Genomic DNA, 17,793 nt, shown 5'->3' on the forward strand with positions numbered 1-17,793 from the left:
GGGAGCTAGTAACAGAAGGTGCCCCGTCGATGGAGGAGACTTGTTCACAAGCATTGGTTATGAGCTCTTTCCTTTTTACAGTTATGTCCCATTAAATATAGATTTATTTACATTTAACTTTCTTTTAGTAACTGACTGTGTCATATGACGTGAAGTCTACTTACACAACCTAAATTTTTACCTCACAAGTATCATAGCGATATATGCTCTATTCACAAATTAATAGATACTTAAAAAATTCACAAACTAATAGATATGTCCCTTTATGATGTTGTAATTTTTTTACAACATTCATAATATAAGAAATATATATCATTGGATCTAATCAATTGTGCACACTATCTCTATTAATTAACAAAAAAAAATTAATTATGTTAAAAATAGTATAGCCAATTAACAAACCAAATCAAAGGGTAATTTAAACTTAAAAATAAAAAAAGAGACATGATAAAATACAATATCTCAAGGTTTTTTTTATTTGAAATTGAACTTTTAACAATTTCTTCTATTTGAAATTAAATTATTGACACATTAAGTAATTATGCTTCAATACAAAAGCTCATGTGCGCATCTTCTTTTAGATAAGGATGCTATATTAAAATATAAAGTGGTTTTTAAAAGTTAAAGGTTACAATTAAGCGGCAATTAGGCACATCTCATGGTTGCACAATAACAAGAGACCTATTTTAAGTTTGCACAATAAGTGATCTATTCTAGCAATGGAAGAGGTACGATGGATTGGATTCCAAAGAGTAAAAGATATTTTGCATCAATGTCATTATCATAGAACTTTGCTATTTTCTATCTGAGTTGCTAAGTTTATGTAATTTACTCGCACATTATTTTGATACATTGTTAGATATTGACTAGATGTAATTAGTGAAGTTTCTTTATATTAATAATATTTATATTCGCAAGCATAGAAAATTATAAACCACAACAACATTAACATTGATTAACCAAGTAAAAGAAATTTTGATTTTACATGTGTTTTACAAGATTTATAAGCTTCAAAAGGATTGGGTGTAACAATATTTTAAAAAACGAGGCTAAAGGACTTTTGCGACATTTTTCACATGCTGTCATAATACAGAGTTCTCGTAGTGAAAAATTAACATAGCAGACAACCATGGATCTTGGCAATCCACCAACGGCTCACATCGGACCTTGGTAATCTGTCAAGGGCTCACCTCTTATTATCATTAGTTTCTCTTTTGGGAAATGTACAAAAATAACCTAAAAATTTTTGTAATTTTTACAATGAGCCATTCAAACTTTTTTCTATCAACATTAGCCAAACACAATATTTTCTTCCCAAATTACCCTTGTTTACAAACCAAAAGCAACTTTTCTTCTCCCCCCTGATCAAACGAAACATAGTCTTGCACTCTTGAATTATCATCAGCGACGACAAACGGCAACGGCAACGGCGAACGGTAAAAATGAACTCCGATCAAATACAGCATAATCCATCCAGATCCAACACTAATACGTATCACCGAGCAGTAAGAGATATTTTCTTAACTTGCGAACTTGATTCAGTGCGATTGCAAACAGGTGCGACAGGCTGCCTGTCGCACCAAGATTTCGTGCGACAGGCTGCCTGTCGCACCAAGAGTAGGTGCGACAGGCACCTGTTGCACCAAGAATAGGTGCGACAGGCACCTGTCGCACCAAGAGTAGGTGCGACAGGCTGCCTGTCGCACCTATTTATGATAATGCAAGCTGTTGCTTCTTCTAAAAATCAAAATCGAATAAGCACTTCAACAGTGGCGGCTTGCATGGCACCTCTACTTCTTCGTCCCCTTCTAGCTGGTGAATGTGAGATTGAAACTAATTTCAATGTGGACCGCCTGTCCCCGTTCGTCTTCTTGATCATTTTCTATACGCCATGTTTTGCTTGTTGGTGCTCATGTGTTTCGGAGACAAGCTTGATGAATCCCAAATAAAAAAAATTGAGAACGTTCAGCGCAGACTGCTGTTGGCTGTTGGCAAGTTCAATATACTGAATTTCTGGCCAAGATTAACAAAAATTATTTTTTTTAAGAAGTGGATACAGTTCTTGCAGGTGCGTAGAGATCAAGAAAACGTATTGGTTACTTTGATAAGAGCAAGAAAGAAGATGAAAGAAGAAGAGAGCCTCAGTGTCAACAAGGAGGAGTATGTGTTATCGTATGTGGATACTCTGTTAGATTTGCAGCTTCATGAAGAGAAAAGAAAGCTTAGCGAAGAGGAAATTGTGAGTTTGTGTTCAGAATTTCTCAGCGCGGGCACTGAAAGTACCTCCACGGCGCTACAGTGGATCATGGGCAATCTGGTGAAGCACCCGCACGTTCAAGAGAAGGTTTATACGGAAATCAGAGGAGTTGTTGGTGAAAATGAAGAGGTGAAAAATGAGGAGTTGCAGGAGATGCCGTATCTGAAAGCAGTGATTTTAGAGGGACTGAGGAGGCACCCGCCTGGGCATTTCGTGTTGCCACATGCCGTGACAGAGGATTTCGTGCTTGATGATAAGTACGTGATACCAAAGGATGGGAGTGTGAATTTCATGGTGGCCGACATGGGTTGGGATCCGAAAGTTTGGGAGGATCCGATGGCGTTTAAGCTCGAGAGGTTTTTGAATGATCATGATCAAGATTTTGACATAACGGGGGGTAGGGAAATTAAGATGATGCCATTTGGAGCTGGCAGGAGGATCTGTCCCGGTTTTGGTTTGGCTATGCTTTATTTGGAGTATTTTGTGGCTAATTTGGTTTGGAATTTTGAGTGGAAGGCTATGGATGGTGATGAGGTTGATTTGACTGAGAAGCAAGAGTTTACTTGGCTTCTGCAAGCAGCAGCTGCAGCAAATCATGCTCAAATCACTCTACAATTATTTGGTAAAAAAATCTAAAATAAAACAACGCCAGAGTCAGATGCATATACAAATGATGATCTTGATAACGCATCAAGTAGATCTTGCAGTGAATTCGGCGGTGAGAGAGAGAGAGAGAGAGAGAGAGGAAGGAGAGGACGAAAAGATAATGTTATGGGAGGGGCATTTTCGGCACTAGGGATGATTATTGGCTAATGTTGATAGGAAAAAAGTTGAGGGGTTAGTTGTGAAAATAACAAATTTTTTTTGGTTATTTGTGTAAATTTCCCTTCTCTTTTCCCATTTGTTTAAAATTAAAAAAAAAATATGTTTACCTATTCGTAGACATCCGATAAAAATGGAACGGGATAGAGAAAATTAGCATGGCCCCTACGCAAGGATGACACGCACAAATCAAGAGATGGTCTATTTATCTCCAACTTGAATATTATCAGTTATCTTTTAATTAATAAATTATTTATTTATCATTCTATTAAATTATATTAAACAAATAGTTGAAATTAAAATACTTAAATTTAAATTTAAGAGTGTACAACAATTTCCACTATTAATATTATAAAAATCCATAGAGCATCATACAAAAATTCTCAGTCAGCAACTCAAAGACGAACCCTCTATAATATTAATATATGAAGATATATCCTGGAAACCTACAGCATATAATATATCTGTTATTTTGGCTTTACGGTTTAGTGTCGAAGTTCATCTTTGATGTAAACAAGAAAAAACGTCACGTGAGTAAATGAATTCAAAAGATTAGGCAGCCTAGTTTAAATTTATAAGTAATTTTACCGGTCTTTCGAGCAGTGTCGTCTATAGCTCTCTTATAAATTGTTTTAGGAAATTGTTAAGTTACATTGTACCTTACGTCAACTCAATAATTATGATTAGTAACACAGAATTAAAATCAAGGATCCCTCTAATATACATTTAATGTATGTTACAACCACTCACATGAACAGTGAGTGGAGTAACATACATTACATGTATGTTAGTGTTTGTCTAAAATCAATAGAAGCTATACATGTGTTAGTGATGGTAACTATAAAATTGAAGTACCATACATGATAATATATAATAATAATGGTGTGTTTACTTCATGGAATAAGGAATGCCAATGAAAGAATAAGAATCAAACTCATGTTTACTTGGCAAAATGTAATTTAGGAATAGAAATAAAATGTGTAGGTTCCACGCAATTTGAAAATAAGGAATGAGAATATCATTCTCATGAGGGGTTGGCAATGAAAATGAGGGAATGAGAATGAGAATGAAATATATGTTTACTTTTGTATCCCTCTATTTTTTTCATATTTTCCAAATTACCCTTATGCAAATCACAATTAATTTTATTATTTTAAATACCATTAATAATAATAATAATTATTATTATTAAATGTTATTAACTTTATTATTTTAGTTATTATTAATTATTATTATTTTTATTAATATTATCATTATTAACAATAAAAATAATGATAAAAATAATAATTAATAAAAATAATTTATTTATCATTATTAAAAATATTATCATTATTGTTTTTATTATTATTATTAATAAAAAATAATAATAATAATTAATAATAACTAAAATAATAAAGTTAATGATATTTAATAACAATAATAATGTAATTTTCAATATCTAGATATAAAAATGATATTAATTAAAATAATAATAATAAATGTTAATAATGATAATATTAATAAAAATAATATTAACAATAATTAATAATAATAGTAATAACAACAACAATAATGATAATATTGTTAATAATGATAAGTTAATTATTTTTATTAATTATTAATATTATGAGTATTTTGGTAAATTAATTTTCATTCTTATTCTTCATTCCCATTTATTTCACCAAATAAACACATTAATGACATTCCAACACATTCCTATTCTCATTTATTTTTTTTAAGTAAACACTGAAATCTCATTCTCACTCCAACTCATTCTTATTCTCAGCCATTTCCATTCCACTTCATTTTCAATCCATAAAGTAAACACACCGGAACCACTTCATTTTCAATCCATAAAGTAAACACACCATTTTCAATCCATAAAGTAAACACACCGGAAGTTCCATCATTTTAGCCGTGCAATTGCAATTTTCAGTTTAGTATTTATTTGACTTTTGGGCCATAAGTTCCATCATTTTAGCCGTGCAATTTTCAGTTTAGTATTTATTTGACTTTTAGGCTTTCACATTGACAAAGCCGAAAAAATTAATAATAATTGACACCGGTATGTTTTGGCGTCTATAAAAGCGGGAGCATCCAATCTCTCACAAATTATCATTTAGTTTTATTACAAGAGCAGCTAGAGAGCAATGGGCTCCCTTGCCGCCGCCATAGAAACGCCTCATGCTGTTTTCATACCGTACCCAGCACAAGGCCACATAAACCCAATGCTAAAACTAGCTAAAATCCTTCACCACAAAGGCTTTCACATCACCTTTGTTAACACAGAGTTTAATCACAAACGTTTGCTTAAATCTCGAGGCCCTGACTCTCTCAATGGCTTCCCTTCGTTTCGATTCGAAACGATACCCGACGGCTTGCCGCCGACGGATGTCGATGCCACACAAGACATACCATCTCTATGTTACTCAACCACAAGAACTTGCTTAGCTCCTTTTAAAGAGCTTCTTCATAAGCTGAATGATCCCTCCTCTAATGTTCCGCCGGTCAGTTGCATAGTTTCTGACGGAATCATGAGCTTCACCGTTGATGCAGCTGAAGAGTTGGGTGTCCCGGAAGTGCTTTTCTGGACTATTAGTGCTTGTGGCTTCTTAGCTTACCTCCACGTTCGCCAACTCATTGACAAGGGCTATACCCCACTCAAAGGTACTTTAATTTTCCAAGTATCAGGTTCTGTTTTGGAAGTACGGTTTGATTTTTCCTAGCAGGCAGAGCTCCTATTTTACAACAGATTTGAGCTAAAAGTCGCAGCAGCAAATTTACATCTATCTTTCTGATTATATGTGAGCTGTCAATTTCATTTAGTCAGTCACTAGAGTTCAAATACTAAAGGTGACAGTGTTATTTACAAAATATGTGAAATATCGAGGCTAGATACTGATATTTTTGTTAATTTGATTTGCAGATGAAAGTTACTTAACAAATGGGTACTTGAATACTGTTATAGATTGGATACCAGGCATGAAGGGTATCCGTTTGAGTGACATCCCGAGCTTTATCAGAACCACTAATCCTGATGATATTGTGTTAAATTTCATTCTCTCCGAGACTGAAAGATCCAAAAGGGCTAGTGCAATTATTTTGAACACGTACCATGAGTTAGAGCAAGAAGCTTTGGATGCACTTACATCACTGTTACTGCCACCTGTATATTCCATTGGACACTTGCAATTTCAGCTGAATCAGATCCCAGAGAATGATTCGATCATGCGGATTGGATCCAATTTGTGGAAAGAAGAAACAGAGTGCATGGATTGGCTGGACACAAAAGAACCCAACTCAGTGGTTTACGTGAATTTTGGTAGCATCACTGTCATGACGGCAAATCAACTCATTGAGTTTGCTTGGGGTTTGGCAAACAGCAAGCAAACGTTTATGTGGGTCATTAGGCCTGATCTTGTTGTCGGTGACTCGGCGATTTTGCCACCCGAGTTTGTGACGGAGACCAAAGAACGTAGCCTCTTGGCAAGTTGGTGTCCTCAAGAACAAGTTTTAAACCACCCTGCCATTGGAGGATTCTTAACGCACAGTGGGTGGAATTCAACGCTGGAAAGTATATGTGGCGGCGTTCCATTGATTTGCTGGCCATTTTTTGCGGAGCAACAGACAAATTGTCGATACAGTTGCAGAGAATGGGGTATTGGGATGGAGATTGATAGTAATGTTAAGAGAGAGGAAGTTGAAGTACTTGTCAGAGACCTAATGGTAGGAGAGAAAGGCCAAGAGATGAAACTGAAAGCTTTGGAATTGAAGAAGAAGGCAAAAGAGGCAGCTACCGGTCCAGTTGGATCGTCATACGTCAACCTTGAAAAGTTGATTACACACGTGCTTCTTTCTCCTACGAATTAATTGTTTTCTTTCTTTTTTTTTTGGTGGGCTTAATTTTCCACTTTGATGTGACTATATAAATTAATCTCGTGTCTTGTATTCTTTTATGAATTAATGGAAAATGATGTTAGCCCCGCGTCGAACCCCAAAACAATTGAAACGGCGTCTCGGCACTTATTTTTTTCATTCTAATTTGCTGTGAAACAATGTCAATTTGGCTTGTATAAAGTGAAAAAACAGAACTTTTCCTCTTCGTTTTCTTCACCCAGCTGCTTCTTCCTTTCCTCTTCGTTGCTGCAAAACCCTTAATAACACAAACATCATTTTCCTTTGCCAACGTAAAGAGTGAAAAAAACAAAACCAGCAAACAGAACCAGCTGCTTCTTCCTTCCTCTTCGTTCTCTTAATCCAACTACTTCTTCCTCTTTGTTCTCTTAACAGAAACATCATTTTCCTTGGAGGGTGTTCATGAAGGGTACTTTCCGATGCCAGAGTTCAAGTATAGATTAGTTTCATGTAGGTTAAGGAAGCCGTTGTTGGAAAATATAAAGGAAGAGCCAGTTTGTTCTGGGTGATGATGAATTAATCGATGGCCATTTAAATATTTTTGAAAGATAATTAATTGTATTTTCTCTAGGATTTGTTTACAGGGCAAGAGAGAATATTAATTAACTATTGTTATGTAATGGTGATGTGATGATAAATCTATGTAGATAAAAAGAAATTAAAGGAACGGACAGAGATTGTGCTTAGGTTTGATCTAATTGTTGTTTGTGAAACGAGAACGAAGACAAAGAAACAACTTGGTTCTATTGCTGCTTTTGTGATTTATCCAAGCCAAACGTCGACGTTTCATAGCGAATAAAAACAAAAAAAAAATAATAGACGAAACGACGTCGTTTTAGCCAATTTTGGGGTTTGACCCGGAGCAAACATCAGTGCTGTTAATTAATTGATTTCCATGTATTTCTTTATTATTAATAATTTTAGTTATCAGGCACCCCAATTTACTTTCTTATGTTGTTGTTATTATTAGGAGGGTAATTTTCGGATACCTCCCCTGAAGTTTACCCTTGCTACACTTAGAGAGAATGTATCAATATATTGACATATAGCACCCCTAAACGTATATAAGCGTTAGGGAGCCATTAGGTTTGACAATAAAAATATAATAATGCCCTTCATTCTACAGTACAAGAACTAGCAATTGTTCTTACATTACAGAGTTATCAAATCACCCCTTGCTTCTTGGCGCCAAATGAATAAGAACAAAGACAAGGCTAATTTTACTTTTTACACCATTTTCATTCATTTAGTAGATGTGATCCATGCTCTAATTGCATATCTTTTTTCCCTCTCAGATTTTTTTTAATTGATTCTCTCTCTCTGTCTCTCTCTCTCTCTTTTTATGTCAAAACTTTGTTTAAATAACTCCAATATGTCACAACTTTAAGATGTCAACGATTGTTTTCTGATATTTTTAGTTTCTCGTTAATTTAACGGACTAGTGGGATTCCTATGAAATTTTGTCTATTTCATACGCAAAAAGTTTTAAATTTTTCAAATTAACAATCTATTTAGAAGTTTCCAAGTTGGCACAAAACTTCTAGCTTTGATCCCAATCCCATAAAACTCTATAATTTAGCGGCATGGGGTTAAGCTGTAATTTACATTCATTTAAAAATTAATCTTAATAATCATTTGATAACTAAATTACAATTAAATTATTGAGAGCAATTCTCGTAGAAATATAAATCATATTATTATACAACTCAATGTCCTTATAGTAAATCCCAAAATCATTAATTAATTAATTAATTAATACATTTCACACACATTGCCAGCTTTTCATTTTTTCACTCTAATTTCCGCTCCATTTCTTCTTCTCTACTTCTCTCTCTCTCTTAAAAACACTTTCTTTGTTTCTTCTTTTTCTCTTCTCTTTCTCCTTCAGCCATTTTCGTCCTCTTTGTCTTTCTCTCAATTAACAAAATAAAAAAAAAATGAAGTCTTCAAGTTTCACACTAACACACACTCTCTCTCCCCACTGTGATCCATTAATTTCTTCCCACCTTTTTCCTTTTTCCCCTTCTCTTTTCTTGAATCAGAATCTTGAACTCAACCATTTAAAAAAAAAAACAAAAAAGAATAAAAACTTTGATCCAACTCTTTGATTCTTTCAATCAATTTCTCTCTATATTGCCTGCTACTTCTCTTTGATCCGGTCACTCACTTCCTTTCATTCACTTTCATATCAAAACTTCAATCTTTTTGCTTCCTATGCTTTAAATTTGCAAACTTTATTTTGCTTTCTTACTAAATTTTGAATTTTTTTTTTGGTCTTTTTAACTTGAAAATAAAAACCAATTTGAGGAATTCAAGAATTAGTGGTTTGAATCAAAAGGGTATTGTTGTGAGGGAAATGAGGGATGCTTTCTTGGTTGGCAAGGATAACAATGGCTTGTTGGAGACCAGTGAGGTGATATGCGCGTATGAACAAGGATAATTTCAATTACAATGACATTGATATTAGCGATTCTGATTCTTCACATCAAGACTCACTTTTTTGGTGCAAAGACCTTGAGAAGCACTCTTATGGTGACTTCTCCTTTGCTGTTGTTCAAGCCAATGAAATTATTGAAGATCACAGCCAAGTTGAGACCGGCCGTAATGCTTTCTTTCTTGGTGTCTATGACGGCCATGGTGGACTTGAGGCCTATTGAACGGAATGCAAGAATAAATTAAACCAAAATTAAGATTAAAGATTTTATGGAAATACACACCTGGCGTGTTCTTCATTGATTAACTGCTCAGATGCCAATTGTAGCCGGAATTTAGTTCTTGACATGCTTAATCTTAGAGAATTTTTTTCACTGTATCTTTAAGTTCATATAAGTTGAAACCAGTGGGTATTATATGGGAATGAAAGTCAGCCCATGAGAAGAAGTAGAGATGGGTTGCCATCCCCTCGGTTTTCATTGTGTTCCATGATTTGTTATTGTGCATTGTGTATGTACAATGCTTTCGTTCAACAGTCATTGTGCAGGATGAAAGTGTTTAGTTTAATCAGTTTACTGTTTCTTAATCATTTAAAAATTTTAAATTTTATAATTACGTTATCACCCTTGACTACCAATCGGCTCCATAACGCTTATATACGTTCAGGGGTGTTATATGTCAATGTATCGATATATTCTCTCTAAGTGTAGTAAGGATAAACCTCAGGGGAGGTATTCGAAAATTACCCATTATTAGGACAATAATTTCAACTCCCATTTCAACTCACTCATCATATTATTATTATCAGGCACCCCAATTTGACTTTTGACTTATTATTTGTTCTTAAGAAAATATTGGCAGCGTTGTCAGGTTGAGGAGATTTTGATGTAATAACCAAAAAAAAGAAAAAAGGCTCCTACAAGATGGCCCATTTCTGAAGATACGGCGCGAGGCGCGCCGTAATCATTGTCGTCAATTGCGGATCATCTGATTCATCTCCTCTTTCGGTTTTGGTTGCAAACAGCAATTTTCATTTAAATTTGGATGACACGAAATAAAGTTTAATTTGTCCCATTCGTTTCTGTTTTCATCTCTTTCTATCAGAAAATTATTATTTTAATTATTTAAGATATGGATGTGGATATATAGAAATTCCACCCACCGTAATATAAACTCTTCTTGTAACTTTTATTCGAATTTTGAAGAAGATTGATGCAAAAAAAAGCCTCTTTTTATTGGACAACTTCGTTGACGATTGATCAATCAAATATTAATTACTATTCGAGTTAGAGGCGAGAACAAATAAAATTAGAGCTTTAAAACTATACGAGTTCACTCCAGTTAAATTCTTTAAGAGATTAGGAACATAATTTTGTAGGGCACTATTTAAAAGGTTAATCACCACAGAAAAATTCTTAAGTATCTGAACTCCGATTTGAAGAGCATGCTAATTCCTTGAGGAGGCATTCCAAATTCTTTTTATATATCTACTCTTTAATTATTGAGATGTTGGTATTGTCTATTGTAGTTAACTTGGATAGAGCTAACAAAACGGTTCACTAGGTCATGTTTTTCTCATGTCATATTCATACCATGTTAATTCATATCAACCCAAACTTAGGAATGACAAAAATCTCCATGTGGACAGGGACCCTCGAAGATTTTTCTCATTTGAGGGGGGTATAGAGACGATTTTATACCCAATTTCTTATTCAGAAAAGGGAGGGAAATGAGCTTGAATTCTCATCCCCTCCCCAATTCCCCATTTTTATAATTTGATTTTTAATGCTAATTTTATTTTTTAGAAATAATAACGAATAAATAATAAAATTTAAATTATAAAATATTAAATATTGTATAAATAACAAATGTCAAAATATTTATACAAATATATTATGAAATTTTCAGGTCCAACTAAAAAATTGGAGTCCTAAATAACTATTTGATAAGATTTTATTCAAAAGGTCTTGGCCCAAAATTTTTTATTTTTAACTTTTATCCAATAAAACAAAAACTAAAGCAAAAGCTAAAGTTATAATATCCAAACTTTATCAAGATATATTTTCAAACTTTACATTTATTTAATTTTTTATTTTAATAGATTAAATCAAATTTAAAAACTAAAAAAGTATTGGTTATTTAGAGATTTTTTAGGGATTAGGGATCCTTAAAGATCCCTTTTTATTATTCGAGAAGGGGACGAAAATTCTTTTCTAATGGGGATGGAGAGGGGACATGGACATATGCAAAATATTGGGGATGAGTACGGGATATCAGTCATCTCCCCTACCCTCCCCTCCTCATTGCCATCCCTACCCAAACATGATCTGTTTAATAATTGTATCAAAATATTGAGACCGTAACCCAACATGAAAAATAAATAGGTTATCTAATAGCTCACTTAATGCATCTACATATACGTATCTATCAAAATGTGTGTGTGTGTGTGTTTGTGTCTATATATATGGATATTATATAATATACATATCTATCAAAATGTTATACATTTCCACTATTGAAATTTTATATCTATATAAAATTTTATAAATAAGACATTGTATATATTTTATCCTTCAAAAAAATTGAAAAGAGAGAATCATGTCTAATACTTGAAGCTAATATTTGAATTTTGATGATAAAAAACTATAAGTTAATTTAGAACATAAAATATATTTGTGTCATTGGTCGGGTAAATGGGTGAAAAACTTTGATCATAGATTTTAAAGACCCAACATATGCGCATTTAGTATTCCCTGCGTCAATTACTCAAGTACCCCCTATTATTTGGCTAGAAACCGACGCCTAAACTAAAACTTGGAGAGTAATTGTTTAATTAAAATTAATAGATAATTTGGATAAGAGTTGAGCTACTGAAACTCATGTTAAACTATTTCCACTCCATTTTAAATAAAATTTAAGAGTTAAGTGGTTTTCATCGAATCTAGCTCAAATTTGATTCAAACAATAAAGTTATATTTGAAGGGAGCCTGTTTCCAATTCGGGTCTAGGTGTGTTTTTCTTACGGGCAAGCAATTTAACTGAGGTACCTTAGGTTGTGAGTTAAAATAATATACAAAGTGACCTGAGTTGGTCATATGAGGAATAATAGGGGATAGCTCAGGTGGTCTCACAGAATACTTAGGGAGACTTACATATAATTAGGTGTAGCTCAGGTGCATTGGAGAGATAGCTGAGGTGGTCTCACAGAATAATTAGTGTAACTAAATTTGAACTTATTTATTTACTAACAACACCACATTTATAAATTTTATATTTTTTTATTTAATATATATATATATATATATATATATATATATATATATATATATATATATATATATATAGTGCAGGATAGTCCGGAGAAGTTTTAAAACCCTGCTGTTTTAATGCTTAATTTCATAATGCTTTAACAACGAACTTTCTCGCATTTTAAAATCCTCAACCAGAGAATATTAATTTATTGAAGCAATTCCATTTTCAATCCACAAATTAGATATTTTACGGATCAATGCTTTAGATTTTGAAACCCATAAGATGATGGAATAAAAACGAACTAAATATTGTAAATTAATTTGGATTAATGCTTTATATTTGCTGTTGATAAAATGTTTTTAATTCTGAAGAAAGAAATTTAAGAAATCTGAAATTTTCAATTGTGCACAGTAAACCAAATGACGTCTTTCTGTGTTTTTTTAAAATTATTAATATGATATGCCAATAAAGTGTTGCTGACTTTCACTTACATTAGAGGATATAACCTTGCTCTTTTATCTTTTATAGCTATTTTATAATAATACAATTTGTAGGATTTCATAATTTGCAACATTCCAGTCTACATGGTTTTTTTTCCCTAGGCAACTGTTACCGTAAAAAGAAACAAAAAAAAAAAAAAAAGACAAGCAAATAGAAAACATTTTTCTTATATTCTAATCCTAGATGCAAATACTAATTGTTCCATTCAAGGGTTCAAACGTTTATTGTTTTTTTTTTAAATTAAAAAAAGAAAAAGGGGATGAGAGGTATGCATATGAGTGTTTAGCAAAAGAATACTGTTTATCTTTTGTGTAATTTGTGAACGTAAAAGACGTAAAACATCAAGAGTGCGTTATATCTCTCAAAATTTCTTTTGATATTTTAATATTAAAAATGTGGCCCCAATGACATCATTTCAAACGGCATAGAGCCATTAATTGGCCGACTCTGAAAAGTCCGATATTCTCAAAATATCATTAACATATTACAATAATTGATGTCGTTTACATAGATTTATTTTAATATTACTCCTAGGCTACAAACTTGTTGGTCGGTATTAAAATATGAGTAATAATACAGCCACAAACTCTTATACAAACATTTCTTGTACAAACTGACGTGGTATTAATTCATTTGTTGAATTAAATATCTTTTGGCCCACATAATTTATTTTTGTTATTTTGTATTGTCATTCAACCAATGAATTAATGCCACATCAGTTTGTACAAGATAAGTTTGTACAAGAGTTTGTGGCTCTATCATCACTCTTAAAATATTGTATAAATTTGACAAGGACACTACATGGTTAATGTAATCTTAACAGATCAAGATTTTCTCTTCATCTAATTTTTATTTGATAAAGTTTTATTAACATGATTGGTGGTTAATAAATTAAAAAAAAATTAAATTATAATCATACACTAATATTAAAATACATGTAATACATGTGGGATAAGATCTGTAAAAGATCTGTTCCGATCAAGATCTTAATCTAATCTTAACTTATTGCGGTGTGGATAATGACACCCGGTAGGCCCGCACATTGACATCTTTGCGGTGATCAGTTAATTATGCATTTTCCCCCAATCATTATCATATCGATAAATAAGAAGGATGTCGTTTATCAATTTGTCCAAGTTGATATAAGATGACCCATTAGGGTCGGCAGTGGAATTTTCAGCTAATAATTTCCACTCTAGCGCTTTCTCCTTCATTTGTTTCCCACTCTCTCCCTCCATCAATTGGATTATAATTTGAAATTATTTACTCCCAATTCAAGATAAAGTAGGATTATAATTTGAAACTATTTACTCCCAATTCAAGATAAAATAAACACATAAATTAGATTTTGATCTCCATTCTATACTTCCATTCTAATGTAAGTAAATAACCTACTTCTACTCCACACTTTCAGTCCTAAAATTCACACTCCTCAGAATTTCCACTTCAATCAAAAAAGTAAACGTTACCTTAAAGTATTGTATTAATTTCACAAGTACTCTACATTGTTAATGTAAACCTAACTTGTTGACGTGCAGATATTGACATCCGTAGGCCCGCAAATTGACATCTTTGAGGTGATCAATTAATTATGCATTTTTTCCCGATCATTATCATATGATGATAGTAGATAAGTAAGAAGAACGTCGTTTATCAATTTGTCCAAGTTGACATAAGATGACCCGTTAGGGCCGGCAGCAGCCTTTTCAGCTAATAATTTCCACTCCAACGCTTTCTCCTTCATTAGTTTCCCACTATCTCCCTCCATCAATTCCCTCACACGCTTTTCTATTTCAACTCTGTCTGCACGAGGATTGACTTCAATGCCAACACCCCACTTGGTCTGGCAAAACCAACAGTTAGTCTGCTGCTCCGCGAAAAACGGCCAGCACAGCATAGCCACACCACTGCACAAGCTTTCAACCGTTGAGTTCCAACCACAGTGCGTTAGAAATCCTCCCACCGCCGGGTGCCTTAATATCTGTTCTTGCGGGCACCAGCTTGCCAACATACCTCTATCTTTGGTCTCTTCAACGAACTCTTGTGTAATAACGGCTGTTGCTTCATTGACAATATCAGGCCTTATTACCCACAAGAAAGGCCGCTTACTATTAGCAAGCCCCCAAGCGAACTCAACAAGTTGATTTTCTGTCAGTACAGTGATACTGCCGAAGTTGACATAAACGACTGAGTTTTGCTCTTTCGAGTCGAGCCACTCCAAACACCCAGGCTGTTCTTTCCATAAATTCGACCCTATGAGACTCAGAGCGCTGTCGTGAGCTGAAACCTCATTGTTGAGGACTAGCTGATTAAGAGGACCGATAGTGAAGATATTAGGATAAATCGAAGAAAGTTCTTCCAAAACCTCAGGCTCTAAATCATCAAATGTATTGAAAATGAGTGCAGAGGCATTATGAGCATTCTCAATTTCTGTTATGACAAAGTTGACCATGAAATCATCTCGATCGGTACTTCTGATAAAACTTGGCAAGTACTTCAACTGTATCCCTTCCATGCCCGGTATCCAATCAATAACAGAGTCCATGTACCCATTCGTCAAATAACTGAGATCTACGTGCAAATAATATAAAGAACGGTGACATTAATCACTACCAATATATCTTTTGGGGGAAAAAAAACTACGAGAATATATAAATAAAGTAACGGGTGCAAAGACATTAATATATCTCATAAGATTACCTTTGAGAGGGAATATGCACTTTTCAACTAAATGGCGATAGTGCACGTAACCCGTGAAGCCACAAGCGCTTGCCGTGAAAAAAAGAACGTTGGGGATGTTTAGTTGCTTGGAAGCTTTGAGAGTGAAGCCCATGGCCCAGTCGGAAACTATGCAAGTGACGGGAGGATTAACGTTTGACAAAGCAGAGTTGTTGAGTCTAGTTAGAAGCTCTTGAAATGGAGCAGAGCAGGTTCTCCTGGTGGAATCGCAGAGAGATGGGATATCTTGCGTGGCGTCGGCATCGGACGGCGGGAGGCCGTCGGGGATTGTCTCAAAGCGGAAGGTGGGGACGGCGTTGAGAGAGTCGGGGCCTTGGGATTTTAGCAGGCGTCGCTGGTTGAACTCTGTGTTCACAAAAGTGATGTGAAAGCCTTTGTGGTGTAGTAATTTAGCCAGTTGAAACATGGGATTTATGTGGCCTTGAGCTGGATGCGGAACACAAACTGCATGAGGACGACGAGGGTGTTGTGTATCGATTAAAGAAGCCATCTCAGCTCTCTGTTTCAATCCTTCTTTCTTTCTTTCTAAGACAAGCGTGATTATTTCTAGGTCAAAAAACCTGAAGATTTATAGATAGATCTGTGCTAACTAAGCTGAGTGGAGTTTTACTTCGATTTTTTAATAATATTGTTGATGATGTAGATGATATTGGTTAGGAAATAATATGCATCACAAAAAATTAAAAGTATTTGGATTCAGAAGGAAACATAACCATACCAAGATTTATAAAAATTAGAATAAATAAATAAATAGATAAATAAGTGCTTGTGCTACATTGACTACAAATGGCGTAAAATGAGAATTTGAGCGTGACAAATCAGGACAATATACTGACGTTAAATAGGAATGACCAAATCTGCAGTTGTTCTCGGCGATGAAATTAATGATGCCTAGACATGAAGAATTTGGATTCGCACAGGAAACATATCCATCCATCCTAACGAATGCTAAAGACAAGAAATTTTGGACGCGCCAAAGGTCATCAGAGCCCACCGATGCTTTACCATTTTTGTTTCGGTTTTTTTTAGAAAAGTTCGGTTCTTTGGGCTAATAATTTCAATAGAAAAACCAAATTGTGTGAAGGATAATTTCATTTAAAACTCACGGTTTCTCTGTATTAAAGGAACGAGTTAATGTCTAGTTTTTTATATTAATTAGTTCTTTTAATTGGTAATATATCTTTTCAAATCATGTAAAAAAATTTGGGATTCAATTGTGAATTAGGTAAGGCCCTGTTTAGTATTGAGATGTTATAATTAGATTTATAATTACAATATCTCTCGTTAATACTCCTATTAAATAAATTTATTTTCTATTATATAAATTATTCTTTTATTATTTTTTAATTATCCTTTTTTTATAGGCATGTATTCAACTACTATTATTTATTATTATTATTATCATTATTGTTGTCGTTGGTGTTGTTGTTATTGTTGTTGTGAATGAAAATTTTAAACATAATAGAATTTTAGGTTTTATAATAGGTCCATCTCTTTATATTCATATTTACTAGTTTTATAATAGATTTTGATTTTTATTTAATACATTCATTTTAATTCAAATGATCAAACAATTCTTTATTGTCTTAGATAATTAACAAGAAAAACTATGAATATAATATACTAAAAATAACATTATAAGTATCATATATTAATGTAAAAAAATGTGTGTTAGTTATATTTTATTTTTCATGCTTTGTTAAGGTAAAGATTATCATTTCTTTTACTAATGAAATACTTTTTTTTGTGACTTGTCATGTGTTTAACCAATAAAATATAATATTATTAATATTTATGGCTTATATATGTCAAAATATTATATTTCAAATATTGTATTTTTGAAAAACATACAACTTAACACTTATATTTAGACATTGAAAAAAGATTAACAAACC

At 33.4% G+C, this 17,793-nt stretch overlaps 3 protein-coding genes and 1 non-coding gene across 4 annotated transcripts; 3 read left to right on the forward strand and 1 right to left on the reverse strand.

Moving 5' to 3' along the window:
* Positions 1–1,843: 1,843 nt before the first annotated feature.
* LOC127902445 (cytochrome P450 89A2-like) lies at positions 1,844–2,893 on the forward strand (the record flags this gene model as incomplete). Its single annotated transcript, XM_052441351.1, has 1 exon — positions 1,844–2,893. A coding segment is annotated over one exon (1,050 nt), but the record flags the coding sequence as incomplete, so codon positions are not given.
* Positions 2,894–3,183: 290 nt separating this feature from the next.
* LOC127902849 (U6 spliceosomal RNA) lies at positions 3,184–3,290 on the forward strand. Its single transcript, XR_008055486.1, has one exon. It is a non-coding gene; the product is annotated as a U6 spliceosomal RNA (small nuclear RNA).
* A 1,873-nt stretch (positions 3,291–5,163) lies between these two features.
* Positions 5,164–7,093, forward strand: LOC127902165 (7-deoxyloganetin glucosyltransferase-like). Its single transcript, XM_052440867.1, has 2 exons — positions 5,164–5,725; positions 5,985–7,093. Exons 1-2 carry the CDS (start codon positions 5,209–5,211, stop codon positions 6,926–6,928), a joined length of 1,461 nt encoding a protein of 486 aa, XP_052296827.1. The 5' UTR covers positions 5,164–5,208; the 3' UTR covers positions 6,929–7,093.
* Positions 7,094–14,476: 7,383 nt separating this feature from the next.
* LOC102626282 (7-deoxyloganetin glucosyltransferase-like) lies at positions 14,477–16,685 on the reverse strand. The gene is made up of 2 exons (XM_006472521.4): positions 15,860–16,685; positions 14,477–15,730 (listed from the first exon to the last, which is right to left on the reverse strand). Exons 1-2 carry the CDS (start codon positions 16,386–16,388, stop codon positions 14,745–14,747), a joined length of 1,515 nt encoding a protein of 504 aa, XP_006472584.2. The 5' UTR covers positions 16,389–16,685; the 3' UTR covers positions 14,477–14,744.
* Between the last annotated feature and the right edge of the window lie 1,108 nt (positions 16,686–17,793).

Source organism: Citrus sinensis, chromosome 5 (genome assembly GCF_022201045.2).
Source record: "Citrus sinensis cultivar Valencia sweet orange chromosome 5, DVS_A1.0, whole genome shotgun sequence".
In the NCBI taxonomy this organism is placed as follows: Eukaryota; Viridiplantae; Streptophyta; class Magnoliopsida; order Sapindales; family Rutaceae; genus Citrus; species Citrus sinensis.